Consider the following 17,584-nt stretch of genomic DNA (forward strand, 5'->3'; position numbering starts at 1 on the left):
TCTACTTGCTAATTTACTATTGTTCAGGAATCCATAAATATGGATGCTGCAGTATGTTTGATCATGGATTACTAACTAAACCTTAACTTTAAAAAAAAGTAACTTTCCAAATTGCAAATGAACAAATACACAAAGGCTGGTCCATGCCTGATACTTTCTCAATAATGTCTATCCATTGTTTTACCTAGACCGCTATGCAATATAGCATCATTTGACCTACAAATGCAATGCGCCTATTCATTAACACCTCTCTAGTTACGTGCTCGGAGGACATCCTCACTACAGATAGTCCTCGACTTACAATACAACAGGCGCCAGAAAATTCACCATTAAGAGGTGCAATCATCAAATGTGGCATCTTACCAGTGCACCCAATTTTATTTCTTTTTTAGCCATGGTCATGAAGTGAATCACCATAGTCATTGAGTGAGACATTATGTGACCACAACATGTGACCTTCCCCACTTCTCCATTGACTTTGTCAGAGGTCATCTGGGAAGGTTGCAAATGGACGTGGGATGCTGTGACTGTTGTAAAGATCTGACAGGTTGCCAAGCATCCAAATCTCGATCACACGACTGAGGAGGCACTGTGTTGGTTGTAAGTGTGAGGACTGTTCATAAGTCGCTTTTTTCATCATTGTCCTAATTTTGAATGGTTGCCAAACAAATGTCTGTTAAGCGAGGACTACCTATATTAAGCAACTGCAGCAAGACTTAGGAGAAATCATATTTGTATGGCATAGTAAGGTCACCTAGAAAGGAAGTCATGTCTTAAACAGGCATACAGTGTTTGGCTGTATCCCCTTAGCCCAGAAAAATAACAAATAGCGGTGGTGAAAGTTATCGTCTGTCCAGATAGTACCAGTAAGTTACCACAGAAATGCAGACAGCTTATCTAGGATAGTCACAAACTTTTTCTTTGTACCTTAAATGAATTTACTTTCAAAAGTGAATAGATTTCACTTCGACCTACTACAAACTTTTCTTTCTTTCTTTTTCTTTCTTTCTTTCTTTCTTTCTTTCTTTCTTTCTTTCTTTCTTTCTTTCTTTCTTTCTTTCTTTCTTTCTTTCTTTCTTTCTTTCTTTCTTTCTTTCTTTCTTTCTTTCTTTCTTTCTTTCTTTCGTTTATTATTTTCATCCACAGCAGTGTTTTCCCAAGATACTTTAAACCATAACTAAGCAAGCCAGGTTATGTTACGTTGTTAATGAAAATCTGCCTTTAGAACCATAGATAAATTTATATTCAAGGCTCTGGAAGAATGTGTGGCCAACAAAACAACAACAACAACAACAACAACAACTATTATATTATTATTATTATTATTATTATTATTATTATTATTATTATTATTATTATTATTATTATTATTCACTGAACTTGTATGCTGCTGATTCTCAATGATTCTGAGTGGCTTCCACATAATATGAAGGTGTGATACATAGAAAAGAGCCTTGGTGGAGCAGAGCGCTAATGCCTCCTTAAGTAACACCAGCTGCCTGCAATTAGTGCAGGTTCAAGTCCCACCAGGCTCAAGGTTGACTCAGCCTTCCATCCTTCCGAGGTAGGTAAAATGAGGACCCAGATTGTTGGGGGCAATAAGCTGACTTTGTAATAATGCCCAAAATGATTCTGAGTGGCTTCCACATAATATGAAGGTGTGATACATAGAAAAGAGCCTTGGTGGAGCAGAGCGCTAATGCCTCCTTAAGTAACACCAGCTGCCTGCAATTAGTGCAGGTTCAAGTCCCACCAGGCTAAAGGTTGACTCAGCCTTCCATCCTTCCGAGGTAGGTAAAATGAGGACCCAGATTGTTGGGGGCAATAAGCTGACTTTGTAATAATGCCCAAAATGATTCTGAGTGGCTTCCACATAATATGAAGGTGTGATACATAGAAAAGAGCCTTGGTGGAGCAGAGCGCTAATGCCTCCTTAAGTAACACCAGCTGCCTGCAATTAGTGCAGGTTCAAGTCCCACCAGGCTCAAGGTTGACTCAGCCTTCCATCCTTCCGAGGTAGGTAAAATGAGGACCCAGATTGTTGGGGGCAATAAGCTGACTTTGTAATAATGCCCAAAATGATTCTGAGTGGCTTCCACATAATATGAAGGTGTGATACATAGAAAAGAGCCTTGGTGGAGCAGAGCGCTAATGCCTCCTTAAGTAACACCAGCTGCCTGCAATTAGTGCAGGTTCAAGTCCCACCAGGCTCAAGGTTGACTCAGCCTTCCATCCTTCCGAGGTAGGTAAAATGAGGACCCAGATTGTTGGGGGCAATAAGCTGACTTTGTAATAATGCCCAAAATGATTCTGAGTGGCTTCCACATAATATGAAGGTGTGATACATAGAAAAGAGCCTTGGTGGAGCAGAGCGCTAATGCCTCCTTAAGTAACACCAGCTGCCTGCAATTAGTGCAGGTTCAAGTCCCACCAGGCTCAAGGTTGACTCAGCCTTCCATCCTTCCAAGGTAGGTAAAATGAGGACCCAGATTGTTGGGGGCAATAAGCTGACTTTGTAATAATGCCCGAAAGCCCTAATAAGCAGGCATATACATAGAATAAGGCTATTGCTAAGCACATTGATTTGTGCTTTAGATTGTAAGCCGCCCTGAGTCTTCGGAGAAGGGCAGGATATAAATGGGATTTAAAAAAAATAGGATTTGTAAATTTAGTTACAAGTCTTCTTTTATATACTAATTCACAGCCAATCTTTAAACATGATTTATGTACTCAGACATAATTCTGAACAATAGAAGAATTAAGAACACTAAGGTAAAGGTAAAGGTTCCCCTGCACATGCGTGCTAGTCGTTTCCAACTCTAGGGGCTGGTGCTCATCTCCGTTTCAAAGCTGAAGAGCCAGCATTTGTCCAAGGACATCTCCGTGGTTATGTGGCCGGCATGACTAGACGCCAAAGGCACACGGAACGCTGTTACCTTCCCACCGTAGTGGTCCCTATTTTTCTACTTGCATTTTTACGTGCTTTCGAACTGCTAGGTTGGCAGAAGCTGGGACGAGTAACAGGCGCTCACTCTGTTACGCGGCACTTGGGATTCGACCCACCAAACTGCCGACCATCTGATTGACAAGCTCAGCATCCTAACACACTGAGCCACCGCGTCCCTTAAGAACACTATGAACCAATAAAAAACACAGCCTATGTAGAGGCAGATATTTATATTATTTATATTAACCACAGTCAATACCTGCCTCTGCATATGCTATGCTTTTTATTAAAGCCTGCTCATATATTGCTGACCACAGAATTGCTATTTAACAATTATAAAATATTTGTGATTATTTATAATGCTCAGACCTCCGGCCCACAGATGAGTGTAATATACCGGTAAGCACATTTATGGGAGAAAAGTTTAAATGTTAAAGGTGCTAATTTAATGTTTAACTGTATACCCAAGCTTTGGAATTTGACTGTTTATCAGGTATTATAGCTGTATGGAGAATTTGGGATGGCTAAAAGAGAAACTGGAAATATGATATTTTCCCAGATTTCAAGGAACGTATAATCTATAAATGTATAATCTGTCTGTTTTGGAAAATATTTTCTACTAATCAAAAGATGCAGCAGCATGTATTACTATTGCAAAGATTTTGTGATATTTTAGTAATATGCTGTAATGTTTATATTATGGTAGTGCATTCATTATTAAACCAGTGACTATTGATAAAAATGATACAAGACCCCAAAGAAACAGTTAATAGGAATAAACATATAAACAGTTTTACCTCTGCGCCCTGGATATACATGAGGATAATATTCATAATACAAATCAGGCTGGTCTAGGTTTCCAAATGGTTCAAATTCCACTTCAGCATTTTGGTACAGACCCAGTTTTACCAGGAGCGCTAGTCTTACAAACCAAATCTTGAAAGTAAAAAAGAAAAAAATGTTTACAGCTATTACTGTAATACAAAAATGTATTATCAGATTTTGTTTCAGCCATGAACAACAAAAACCTGTGATACTATTAGATCTAAAGATTATTTTTCATGTGCGCATGCAAGTTCATTTTTTTCCAGAAATTTTCCTCTTGAGCTGAATTTTTCCCCCTTTATTTTTGAACTCATTTGCAAATGAATTACCTTACATGGTTGGATAGTACTCTATACATAATCTGATTATACAGAATTAATATGTTGACATTAATTTAAGACATATGTGGATCATTCCTATCCTCAATTATTCACCTTAACTGCCTCTCATAAGAGGTTCAAAATGCAGATACATTACTGGCTCTGTCAAACATTTAGTTTACTAGCAAAACACTTTTCTATCTTTTGGTCCTTAATATTTCTAATTTAGATGTTGCAATTGCCTATAAAGAAGTATTTGCAATACTTTAAATTTGCAACACTAATGAAAACATATGTTAACTGTTAATACATCTTAAAATCTAACCGAAAAGTTAATTGTTTTCTCACGATGGTCATCCCCTATGTTTCTACGCTAGAACAAGCGAAGGCAATATCTATTTTTCCTAAGCACCAAAGTAAAGTGAACTGTTTAAGTAAGAAATGTCGACCTTGGTTTTTTCATTCATAACTGCAAGAATTATTTATCATTCATCTGAAAGAATCTTAAGAAAGATTGGGGAATAACTAAAGGAAAAATTGGAGGTATCCAGTGTGTGTTTGACATTTCTGGTAGATCCTTAATGTGGAACCAATTGCCCATTCCCACACATGTTTAAGATGTGCATGTTTAACATGCATCCTAACTTTTGCCTGACCTGCAGGTAAACGTACCTGAAGAGAGTCTGTTGTGTGACTGGTGGGTAGTCCACTTTTGCCATAGCCTTGACCATGGGCTGTCAGAAGTCGTCCACAGAGATCAACTGCTGCTCTCCAGTTTTTGGTGCTCTGGAGTGAAAAGGAAAGAATAGGCTAAATAACAATTTAGCAGCTAAAAACCTGAAGCTGCTTATTTTGCTTGAAGCAGCTACAACTAGCCATTAGTAATACTGACAAGGTCACTAAAACTGGCCAGTAGGAAACAGAATGTCATTTGTCAAAGCTACTTGTATAATTAGGCAAGAAGCAAAGCCAGGCATGACTCACATTTTACAATTAGAAGATTGCTGGTGTAAAAGGATACATAATTTATTATGAAGTGCCAGAGACTGTTCATTCAGAAATAGTTATCAGTTTTTAATCCTTCAAGAATATGCAACATTTTTGCCACTGCAAAACAATCCCATCTATTGCCTCTAAGTAGCATTGCTATTTTATTTTTTTCCCTTTGGAATCAAGTTATTTTCCTCGTCATTTTAATCAGTTAAATCATAAAGGTAATTCAGTAAGCTGTGCTTGAAAATTCAGCTATGTGGAAACTACATTTTAATAAATATAAATACTTGAAGTTTTCAGCATCTATTCATTCAATCAGAAAGCACTCAGTAGATGTTTAGCAGAAGTAACATGAATTTTATATTTAAAACTTAAACAATCTGCATAATAAAAAGATGACGGATACTTCAAAGTCACAAATACTGCCACCAGAAGAAACAACTTATTTTTCCCTGATCCAAAGCTTAGAAAGAGAAGTTGTATTTTGCTTCCAGTCAAAGCGATGGCAGTAAAGAGGATTATTTGTTACAATGTTTGAACACCAAGGTAAGCGAGAATTCTTTAAAATTTTAGCTTATCATGAACAAGCAGGGATGCACACTGCCTGACTGCTCTTGCTTGGCACTTGCCAAGAGCAGCTGAACAAACTTGGATGACAATTCGTGGCTTGTTAGCATCATCTGCAAATAAGTAACCTTGCCTTCTTTCAGTCCTAACAAGCCAGAGTCACAAACCCAGGACAAAATGTAACTTATGACATTAGATTGTTAGAAAAATCACACTGCATTTCACAATTGAGCGTGTTTACCTGACACATTACGCCATCTGTCCATGTTTTTTGGAGCTAGAGAATATGTGTGAAATTTATGGAGTGGACACTCTTACGAACGAGCTACAAGCAACAATGTCCTAAGTCACAAAATAGCTCTGCTGAATGTTATGGCAAGTTACAATATATTGATCTACCCAAGGGCAACTCATCAACTCTTCCTACAGGACCTTCCTGTAAACCTCGCTTATCTTTTCCCTTCTTTTTGACTAGCTGCATGAACCTCCAGCAAAGCATTGGGGCATATCTACCCACTACTGAATTGTAGAATAACCACGGTTAAGGTGAAGAATGCAAAATGGGCCTGGACACTATTTGACCTCCAGGTGTGTTCGTGTATCTACAGACAATTCCTTTGGCTCCTGCCAGACTTCCTGCCCTAATTGGCTATTTTTTTCTAAATAGAGAAATTAATGAGTTGATGAATTGCAAACATCACCTTTATTCCCAAGAATGCCTCTGGGCTCCAAATGCAACTTACAAACAGTATATATGCTTTGTTCAGAAATGTCAGTCCTTGTCTAGAAAACGAACAAGGCAAGTAGGGTGTTAAGGAGCATTGCGCGCAAGGTGGTAGGGGCTAAAATTAAGTAGCATCACGATTTTATATACCTCACGGCAGCTATTTAGCTTGCAGGGAAAAAAATTTATACCCCTAATTAATTTTCAGATTTGCCCAATATGGCATCCCAGTACTTATCATAGGATAAAATAGGTTGAACTAAAGAATTCTGGATAACTGATGTCTGAATGCTTAATTAGTGCCCGGTATAGAGAGTACAGATCTGGCTGTGCAAAACTCTGTGCTCCACTCCCAAAAAGATACTTGAAGGCACAAACCCTGTGTAACCTGAGTGCAACGCATCAAGTTACTGCATCTTTTTCTGGGATAGGTCAGGAAAAAAACCTTCAAATTATAATAGAAGAAGACGACCACGACAGAGGCTTACTAAACCTTGATGTTATGTCCTGGCTTTATAAATCATTACTGAGGAAATCATGAATTATCTGAGCATGGCCATTTTTTTAAAAACTCTGTAATATTCCTTAAATTTTGAAGGATCCTATGAATTACTGTTCTAACAAGAATTTTAAAAAATCTTATAGTACCTCGAGGACACCATATTTATTTTCATACAGCTAATAATAATAATAAAGTTGGAAGGGACCTTGGAGGTCATCTTATCCAACTCCCTGCTCAGGCAAGAAAACTTATACCATTTCAGACAAATGGCTGTCCAGTCTCTTCTTAAAAACCTCCAGTGTTGGAGCATTCACCGCTTCTGGAGGGAGCTTTTGTAAATCACATGATCCTAAGTATTTCATTAAAAGCACAACTTGAGATGAATAATCCTTCCGGCGTGATCTAAAGACGTATCTCTTCGAACAAGCTGGCCTGGCCTGATGGGATGGGGTTGGGTTTTTATTACTTTTAATGTGTTTTAACCTATTGTAAGAGTTGTGGGCATTTTGTTTAATCTCTTTTAATTTTTGTATTTTGTCTTTTAACATGTACTGCCCTGTTCACCGCCCTGAGTCCTTCGGGAGAAGGGCGCTATACAAATAAAATTAATAATAATAATAATAATAATAATAATAATAATAATAATAATAATAATAATAATAATAATAATAGAATTAAGAGAGCAAAAAGTACCGGTACCCCATTCTGATCATAACTTTAGTTATGAAGAAAAAAACACGAAATGCTTCAAAATGAGAGCACCATTCTTGACTAAGGGTTAGCAGCTATAGTCTAGGTTTCACACTCAAGCCCAGTGTCGCATAAGGAAGCATTCATTAGCCAAAGGGCTGCAAAGCCAAAGCCTTTTCACACATTGATACTAAAGTCTCCAATGAGTGAAAAATGAAGGAAGAGTATTGTGGAATGCCATCACACACAAGTTTATTTCATTGAGAAAAGTTACTAGGAAACAGAAATACTTCAAAAACGGAGTTGCAAAACTGCTGTTTGAATTTGGTCCCATAGCTTGCGGCGTTTTGCATTAACCAGAACATCAATATTTGGTTTTATTATTGTGCTGATAGTGTATATTTTATCAAGATGGAACAAGATGGGATTAGGATTTAATTCCATTTTTAATTCCATTTATATCCCGCCCTTCTGTCCAATTTTTTTTTTACCCCTTCTTTCCTTGCTGAGCAGAGGTATCTGTTCTTCTCATTTGCTTTCCTTCTCTTCTTTCTCCTTGCCTAGTAGATTCCTTCCTACCTCTGCTCAGCAAGGAGAACCTGAACGGTCACGCACTGTCATTCCTGTCTCTTAGCTGGCAATCAGCCCAGACCCCACCTCTTTGATGACCTCTTCTTTCCCTTTCTTGGGAAAGCCCAGTCTGCTGGCTTTCTTTCTTGGCCTGCTGCCTATGCCTGGAGTTACAGGTACCATTTCAAATCAAATCAGAATAGAGCTGGAAGAGACCTTGGAGGTCTTCTAGTCCAACCCCCTGCTCAAACTGCAGACCCTATACCATTTCAGACAAGTGACGGTCCAGTCTCTTCTGAAAAAACTCCAGTGATGAAGCACCTACAACTTCTGAAGGCAAAGCTGTTCAACTGGTTAATTGTTCTCACTGTTAGGAAGTTTCTCCTTATTTTCAGGTTGCTTCTCTCCTTGATTTGTTTCTATCCATTGTTTCTTGTCTTGTCTTCTGATGCTTTGGAACATAAGTTGACCCTCTCTTCTTTGTGGTAGCCCCTCAAATACTGGAATACTGCTATCATGTCCCACCCCCCCAGTCCTTCTTTTCTCTAGACTCGACTAGGATTTCTGCAATCGTTCTTCTTATGTTTTAGTCTCCAGGCCTTTAATTGCCTTAGTTCAGGAGTGTCAAACTGCCGGCCTGCAGGCCAAACACGTCATTCAGAAGCCGCGCCCACCACATTGCCGGCAATGGCAAAACTGTCCCGATAACACTGCGCGATGTCACGTGATGTCGCAAGTCTGACACGTCTGCCTTAGTTGCTCTTCTTTGCACTTTCCCCAAAGTTTCAACATCTATTTTGTAATGTGGTAGCATGTACTATAAAACAGAAGAGTGGGCCCCAATTGCCTTGACCAACTGACCGGATCTCACTGCTGCAGGAAGATCGTCATATTGGGTTAAAATATATTGTTAGTCTGATGTTTCCATCCTGTTTCATTCCTGGAGCCCTCTCTATGCCTGTTTACATGACAGATATTGTGTTGGCTTTGCTTAGCAGCGTTTTCAGCCCATACAATGAATGGTTGTAGGGTGCAGAAAATGACTTGGAGAATCTGAGATTCCTGTTCCATACTACCGTATATAGGCCATACCACTAGTGCAACTGAGAACATTTTACAAAAAAGGACTTTAAAAAAATGAAAATGGGCACTGGGAAGGCTCAGAATTAGGTGTGACCATTACATGGTTCCTTTTGGAGTCTTCTTTGAACAAAAGAGAGCACTATGGATGAAATTCCAATTTTGGTGAGCTCCCTAATTGAATACACATTGCTTCAGTGAAAGAAGAAGGTCTCTCAGTCTGTCTCCTGCCTTTATTATTTTTACAAATAACTCAAGGTAACAAACATACCCAATACACCTTTCTGCTCCTGTTTTCCTCACAACAGCAACCATGTAACTACCTGAGAGGTGGGCTGAGAGTGAGTGACTGGCCCAAAGTCACCCAGCCAGTTTTTATGGCTAAGGCAGGACTAGAACTCACAGTCTTCCATTTTCTAGCCTGGTGCCTTAACCACTTCACCAAACTTAAAAAGATAATGTTGGCAGGCAAGTTGGGAAATAAAATTACGTGGCGGGTTAAAAAATTACGTGGTGGGTTAAAATGATATAGAGTTATCATGTGTTTACATATGAAAAAACCTGTTTTTAATTAGTGAGCTACTCTTTTGGTTGTTTTATTCTAACCACCGTGTGTCCTTGCAGGGTAAACCAGACAGGAATCACAACCAGATGAGCTAAATCTGCTTAACTGCAAAGCCATATTGACAGAATCTTACAGGTCTGAAGCATGAGAAACTAGAAAGGATCCTATCTGAGTCTCTTGTGCTACCCATTACCCAGCTGTGGGCTATGCCGTCTCTTATCTGACTGTTCTCTGGCAGCGTCTCTTTGCTCAGTCTCCCAAGGTCTTTCCCATATACCGTTACACCATGCTACTAATAAATCTTGCAATACGGCCTTCAATCGATGAGTTTTCTTCCCCTTTTCATTAAAATTCTTATTGCGCTGTCATGTACTTCTTACTCGTATTTTAAAGTTTATTTCAAAATAAAAATCCATACTAAAAAGCAAAAATAATCTATAGATTGAAAACACATTATTTAAATAGGGGATTAATTGATTAATAGTGATAAATAAGATCCCAATGTTTAATATTTACGGCACACAATACACATTATCTTCATATACAACACGAGACCTCTTCACTTTTCTCTTCATATTACCAATGCAAAGATGACGGTAGCTTGCCTACAAATAGTTAACGATCACTAGCATGAGGTGGAAACCAAGGTAATCCTGGGTCACAATTCTACCATTACAATAAGAAAAATGTGCTATAACTCACATATTTGAAACTTTTGCTCAGATACAGGCACAAAAACATCTTGCCTAGTTTAATGGGATCACAACCAAAAGACTCAGAATTGTAGGAATGGACACCATCTGTTCTTTGATGCATGACAGATGTATATATGCAATAAAGGTTAAATAGTTCAGGTGTTATAGCAGAACAGAGGAGCAGCAATAACAAATAAATAGATGTCTGATTTCAAATATACATTCAAATTTTTTATTACTGTTACTAAATTTCGGCGACCATCTGGATTCTCCTCCAAAGGGAATTATTGAATACTACTCAACTATTCCCTAAGCAAAACCAAGAGTAAGAAACTTACTTTTCTAAAAGAAATATTAGAGCAGTGTGTCTGTTTCTTTATATTTATTGTTCAGTAGGTAATAATAAAATATTAACAGTAATATCCCTAACAAGTTGCAATAACATCAAAATGAGAACATGCATGTCGTGAAATCATCCCAATATGACTTTATATGATGTCATGGCATTTAATGTTAGTGTGTAAGTCATGTCATTTGCATGCTGCTGTTATAATGCACATGTCATCACTTGCTGTCCTCTGAGCCCCTAAAAGATGTCCATGACCTCTAAATATTCTCAAAGCAATTGGCCAAATCAAGGGTAGGCAACCTTGGCTCTTGTATGACTTGTGGACTTCAATACCCAGAATTCCTGAACCACCCATGCTGACTCAGGAATTCTGGGAGTTGAAGTCCACAAGTCATAAAAGAGCCAAGGTTGCCTTCCCCTGGCTCAAATCAACTACAGGGAAATCATTGTTCAAGATTAAGATATATACCAGAAGAAAGTGCTATGTATTAGTTTGGTATAAAATGCCTAGAAATCTAGTTTGCTTGTTTCAAATATTATTTGCTATATAAAGTCAGATGATATGACAAACTCTGCTTAAACAGAAGTGAAAGTTTCCCAGGTTTACTACATAGTTGGGTCAAAGTTGGGGACAGACAAACATGAACTATCAAAGATTTTTAAAGTTAGCTTATTCATACTGAGCATGAAGTCAGAATGTAGACAATGGAGAATGCAACGTAAGATTGCAAATCAATTCAGAATGGAGATTAAAATAAGAAAACATTTCAGATTTTTTAAAAAAAACTAATTATAATTTAACTTCAGGAATAAAAAAAATATTACTTAAATCAGGAGAATTTTTTTTAATGGAAACTTCTCAGCTATAAAAAAATAAATATGCACAAGAGGCCCACCATTTACTATGTTTGACAATGGATGGAAATTCCACATAAAATCTAATGTTCCACTAAGAGAAAAAAGAAATGATTTCCCCCCCCCCCACAGGGAGTCATTAACTGTACATGTGACACCATTAAAATGATTAAAATTTCCTCCTCCATTTTGGATGGCATTCTTCTCTAGTATAAATTATCTGGGTAGAACACATTGACATCACTTAAAAAAAATTGGTCAGTAACTCGTCTAAGGCTAAAATTTCCTAATGCTATTCCTTTACATTTATAAGATAATAAAATATCGCAATTAAGGAGCTACATGTGATTTTTTGCAAACTGTCTTCTAATGTGTATCATGACTTTCCCTTGGTCTCTTCTCCATTGGTCCATGCATTTTTCCCAAGACCAATCTGGGAGCGGGCAGAAGGATGATGGATGAAGAGGAGGAATTCATTCCATTGGTAAATATTATTCCATCAGCAGCACTGCCAAAAAATTAGCCTTAACTGGTTTTCGTAAATGTTTTCTGAAATTATTATTTGCCCAAAATTATAAAACTGCAGTCGTAGCCATTCATTTAAAGGTAAGGAAAGGAAAGGAGTCCCTGAGGATTTTACTCTGCTAAGTCATCTCCGTTGCCCTTCTTCTCTTCTTTCATTTAAAGGACAGACTAAAATATAATAACCTTTTAAAAAATCGTAGCTCACAAAATGGTAGCTAACAATTGTGCTAAAAAAGCTGGTGTGATGAAATGATTAAGGACTGGACTGGAAAGAACCAGGTTCTAATCTACCTTCAGTCACAGAAGCTAACTGGGTAACTGTGGGCTAGTTACTTTCAGTCCAAGTTCTTTACAAGTTCTTTACAAGTTCTTATTGTGGTGAAAATTAGGAGAAGAACGTGTGACTCCTTAAGGTCCCAACTGAAACATGGGATCATAGGTGATAGATAGATAGATAGATAGATAGATAGATAGATAGATAGATAGATAGACAGACAGATTTCTTATGCATTTTAGAGACATAAAACTGAAGGATCAAAGGATGTTATCCACTAGATAGGTAGGCAAATTGCACTTTTTATTTTTTTAAAAAAAGAATGAACTGCATTTGTTAATCATTCTGGAATTAATTTTTTATTGTTTTTTATATATTCAGAATCTCCAAAACAGCAAGTTTTTTGATATTCAACTAGGTATTTTCTTCAATCCTTATGATAGAAGCTTTAAGTATGAGTTTCAGGATTTGCAAAAAATATTTTTTCTGAATTAACAGGAAAAGGTTATTAGAGAATGTTGATTTTAGAAAGTTACAAACAGACTAAAAGTCCAGATGGATTTAATAACATTTTAAAAATACATATAAAAATCCATCCCATTTGCTCTCAGAAGAAAAACAACATGATAAGATGGGATTTTAAAGGTTGGACACTAGGCAACATAAGAAGGAAACACAGATTATAATTAAAAGAAAAGCACACTTATACTGGATTTGATAAAGCAAAATGGAGTAAAACATTTCAGCAATAGATCTATTGAGTTGTGAACAATGGACTTAGAAGTTAATTTTAAGGATCTCACCCATAATTGATAAACTAAATGTTGTTTCAGAAGAGAATCAAATCTTATTGGATAAGAATGAAACTGATTTAAATTGGGATTTTCAAATGACAAGCTTCAAACAGAATAAGGAAAAATATGAAATACCAGTTGATGTTTTTAATAATTAAAAATATTATACATGGATCAGAAGAGTGACTTGGATAATGTTTGTGTTAGATTTACAAAAGCAATTTGTTAATGCAATTTTGTGAGAAGAGACAAAGAGAACATGAAAAGAAACTGGACATATTAGAAGGGAAAAAGGTCAGGATTGTTAGGAGAAAGCAGAAGGAATATAGTTGATTTATTTGACCAAGGTTAAAATAAATAGGTTATTATCACTAGTAATCTGTAATGGCTTTTTCCTGACTAGGACTAGATGATATTTTAAGATTTTGTTTATAGACAAGAGTTATATTGGAAAGACTTCATTTGTCATATTTTAAGTTTATTGGATTAAGGTTAAAATAATTATATTATTCTGATAACTTTTAATAACTTTTATGATAGGATTTGAAAGATGAGGTTTGGGGATTTAAGATAGAAAATAAGAGATAAATGTAAAAGGAAGCAATTTCAAGTAGATTTGTTAGTTCAAGTTTATAATACATTGTATGATACATTGTTATTTCTGGTAACTCTTAAAGGATTTGTTGATTAGAATGGATGATGAGGCTTTAAAAATTTGTTTGTAGAGAGTGAGGCATATGGGATGGAGAGATTGTTTGAAGAGATTGATTGCTTTCCCTCTTAATTATTTATTGTTTGTTTTAGATAAACCTGGCAATTTTTTCATAAGTCAATCCGGAAATATTTCAGTGATGTGATCTGTGAATATTTTGTCATCTTAAATTCACCTGATAATCTTCTGATACAGTACTCTTTAAGTCTATTCAAACATTCCTTTTAAAAAAGAGATACTTTTGGCTTCACAGAAGTCTCAAGGGAAGTTTAATGACACATTAAAAAAAAATCTGTGAATAGTAACTGTTGGTCTAATGGTTTAAAACAAAGATACGCAAAACGAATTTTGGGGTAGAGAACAACTGATTACACTATAAAGTGATACAGAACAGAAAAAGAAAGAAAAATGTTAATTAACCAGTTTAGGTGAATTCTACCATAGACCGCCATTTATAGAGACATAACAATATAAAATTTCAAACCTACCTTTTTCCTATCTCTCTTATTTGTTTGTGATACTAAAAATAGTGCTGTATATTTTAGGATAAATCTTCTTTTTACAAAGATAAGCATGTCTAGTTTTTCATGATTTTTTTCAATCTAATTTTTCTCCCCAGTTTGGCAAAAAGGATTACTCTTACCACTGTATCAAAACTTACCAACTAAACTGTAAAAAAAGAAATGCTCTGGCTGTAATGCTTTGGTAAGTGCTAAATAGGTGTGAAGTTTTTCATTATAGATCAGGGGTGTCAAACTGCCGGCCCGTGGGCTGGATGAGTCATGGCGAAACCGTGGCCATCCCATAGCCGGCAAATGGAAAAAAGTCGTGATACATTGCGACATGTCACGTGATGTTGCGAGTTTGACACCCCTGTTATAGACAGTCCTTGACTTACAGCTACAACTGAGATTGGGTTTGCCACTGAAAATCAGGTGCAGTCATAAAGCGAGAGGTCAGATGATTACAAAAGCAACCCCTGCTGTGGTCATTGAGAACGGTAAGTCATTGCACAAGTGCCCACTACAATCCAAGCCATTCTGAGCTTGGCCCCTTCCAGTTTTGAGCCTCAGTAAGGTAAGGGACTTTGGCCACCTAATGAGAAGGAAGGACTCACTGGAGAAGAGCCTAATGCTGGGAAAGGTTGAGGGCAAGAGAAGAAGGGGACGACAGAGAATGAGGTGGCTGGATGGAGTCACTGAAGCAGTAGGCGTGAGCCTATAGGGACTCCAGAAGATGGTAGAGGATAGGAAGGCCTGGAGGAACGTTGTCCATGGGGTTGCGATGGGTCGGACACGACTTCGCAGCTAACAACAATAAAGGTAAGGGACTGCCTCCAACTCCACCCACTCACCTATCTCTCCCCATCTCTGCCCTTTGGCCACTCTTCACCCTGCCTGCAGGACAATCAAACAGTCCCAGAATTGTGTGGCTCTGGGGCTGCTTGCCATGTGCCAGGAAGCCTCAGTTGCCCCACCCCACCCCAGCAAGTGCAAGCAAGCATTCAGTCACCTAGCTGCCTTCTCTCTCAGTTCCTTGCACCCTTTCGCCTTTTCTGTCCAGCCATGATGCTAAGCGGAGCTCCAGCTTCTCTGGCAAACGCTTCTTACACAAGTGTCCAGCCCGGCCCCAGCAGTAGAGCACCCATGAACCCCAGCAAATGCCAGCAAGCATTCATTCACACAGCTGACTTCTTCCCAGGTTTCCCCACACTGACCTTTCACCTTTTGCTAAAAGCAGAAGCAGTTTGCTTACCTTTGTCGTCTTCGGAACGCTACGCTGTCTTTATAAAGCTGTGCCGCCTTCCAAAAGCTGCACTGTCTTTCCAAAGGCTTTCGGGAAACAACACACCTTTACAAAGGCAGTGCTGTCTTTCACAACGCCTTTGGAAAGACAGCGCGGCCTCACAAAGAGAATGCCGCTTTGGGAAGGCTGTGCTGACTTCAGAGAGCCTTGGAAAAGACAGTGCGGCACTCTGAAGGCAACGCGGCTTTACAAAGGCTCAGGGAGTCACATGTCAGGAAACTTGGGCAGAGAATCTGGATTCGAAAAGAAGAAGACAGCAAAGGTAGCAAGGCCAAAGGGGCTGGGTGCAAACACTGAAAGGTCAGGAGTGCGGGGAACTGGGAGAGAAGGCAGCTGGGTGAATGAATGCACGTTGGTGCTTGCTGGGGTAGCTGAGGCTTCCCAGGGCATGGCAAGCAACCTCGGAACCTGTTTGCCATCATGCAAGGCCAAAAAAGCCACTAGATGGGGGAAGACAGGTGAATGGAAGGCGTGGAAGAGCTCTCTTGCAAGTGACACGCACGCACAAGCACCCAAATTTTGATCACGTAACCACAGGGGTGCTGCTGCAACGCTTGTAACTTCAAGCACGGCTCATCAGTTGATTTTTTTTTCTCACCTCCGTCGTAAGTTCGGTCACTGAAGAAATAGTAAGTTGAGGACAAGCAGTATTTAAAGACCAACCAGCAAAATCTTTCCTAACTCTCGTATTATTTATTCATGATTAGAAGAATAACTTGTATTCCTCTTGATTATGGCTGGGGTTATACTGTATACTCTCTAGCAGTAACTTAAAAACCAGAGAGATGCTTGGATCCAGTGATGCAATTTTATTGACGAAATTCATTCTGCCAGTGAATGAATTCTTACTGCATTCTATCTTCTCACCCCCCAAGGCCCATTCCAAATGTACGTGAATTTTTCTCTGGGGTCCTAGGACACCTTCTGGAACACACTCAAGGCAGAAAAGTGCTGTTGTGCAACTGGAAATGTATTTAATGCCTGATGGTGCCTGCAGCCTTTGTGAATTCTTGCTTATCCCACTGTATAAACACATTTCCAGCACTGCATGGTTTCAATTTTGTTTGCCTATGAAAAATAAGAAGAAATTTCTGAATATGAATGCAAAAGCCAATAGTATGCAAAGGAGATGTTTTAGCTTCTGTTTGCCCCCTATTTCTCCTTATCTGGGCAGCCATGGATAAGAAACATGTAACTTAAAAAAAAAGCAGAAAGTCTATTTAGTTTAAGCACTGGCATTCTCTATTGGCACCTGCCAGTTTCCTTGCCACCTGACTTCTTACATCTTTAAAACATTATTTGTTTTCAAGAACATGACTAGACCTCAAACAGCTCTTATTAATTGTCTTAGAAAATAAATAGGCTGGATAAATAGGATGGATTATCTTTGCCAGAAGGGACGTGGTGGCTCAGTGTGTTAGGACGCTGAGCTGGTCGATCAGAAGGTCGGCAGTTTGGTGGGTCGAATCCTGAGTGCTGCGTAACAGAGTGAGCGCCTGTTACTCGTCCCAGCTTCTGCCAACCTAGCAGTTCGAAAGCACGTAAAAATGCAAGTAGAAAAATAGGGACCACTACGGTGGGAAGGTAACAGCGTTCTGTGCGCCTTTGGCGTCTAGTCATGCTGGCCACATGACCACAGAGACGTCCTCGGACAAATGCTGGCTCTTCGGCTTTGAAACGGAGATGAGCACCGGCCCCTAGAGTTGGAAACGACTAGCACGCATGTGCGGGGGAACCTTTACCTTTACCTATCTTTGCCAGAGCTATGGAACATGGCTGTGCAAACCGTTT

At 38.5% G+C, this 17,584-nt stretch overlaps 1 protein-coding gene across 2 annotated transcripts in view; it reads right to left on the bottom strand.

The window, feature by feature from the left end:
* Nucleotides 1–17,584, bottom strand: part of TRAPPC12 (trafficking protein particle complex subunit 12) — an 85,674-nt gene that overhangs the window by 59,069 nt on the left and 9,021 nt on the right. For both annotated transcript variants that reach the window (XM_081324384.1, XM_081324385.1), the window contains exons 5-6: nt 4,765–4,878; nt 3,745–3,883 (exon numbers count right to left, since the gene is read on the bottom strand). In XM_081324384.1, coding sequence (XP_081180510.1) covers nt 3,745–3,883; nt 4,765–4,878 — 253 coding nt within the window. The remainder of the gene's footprint in view (nt 1–3,744; nt 3,884–4,764; nt 4,879–17,584) is intronic.

This window comes from Vipera berus (genome assembly GCF_964194415.1).
Source record: "Vipera berus genome assembly, chromosome: 1".
NCBI classification, from domain to species: domain Eukaryota; kingdom Metazoa; phylum Chordata; class Lepidosauria; order Squamata; family Viperidae; genus Vipera; species Vipera berus.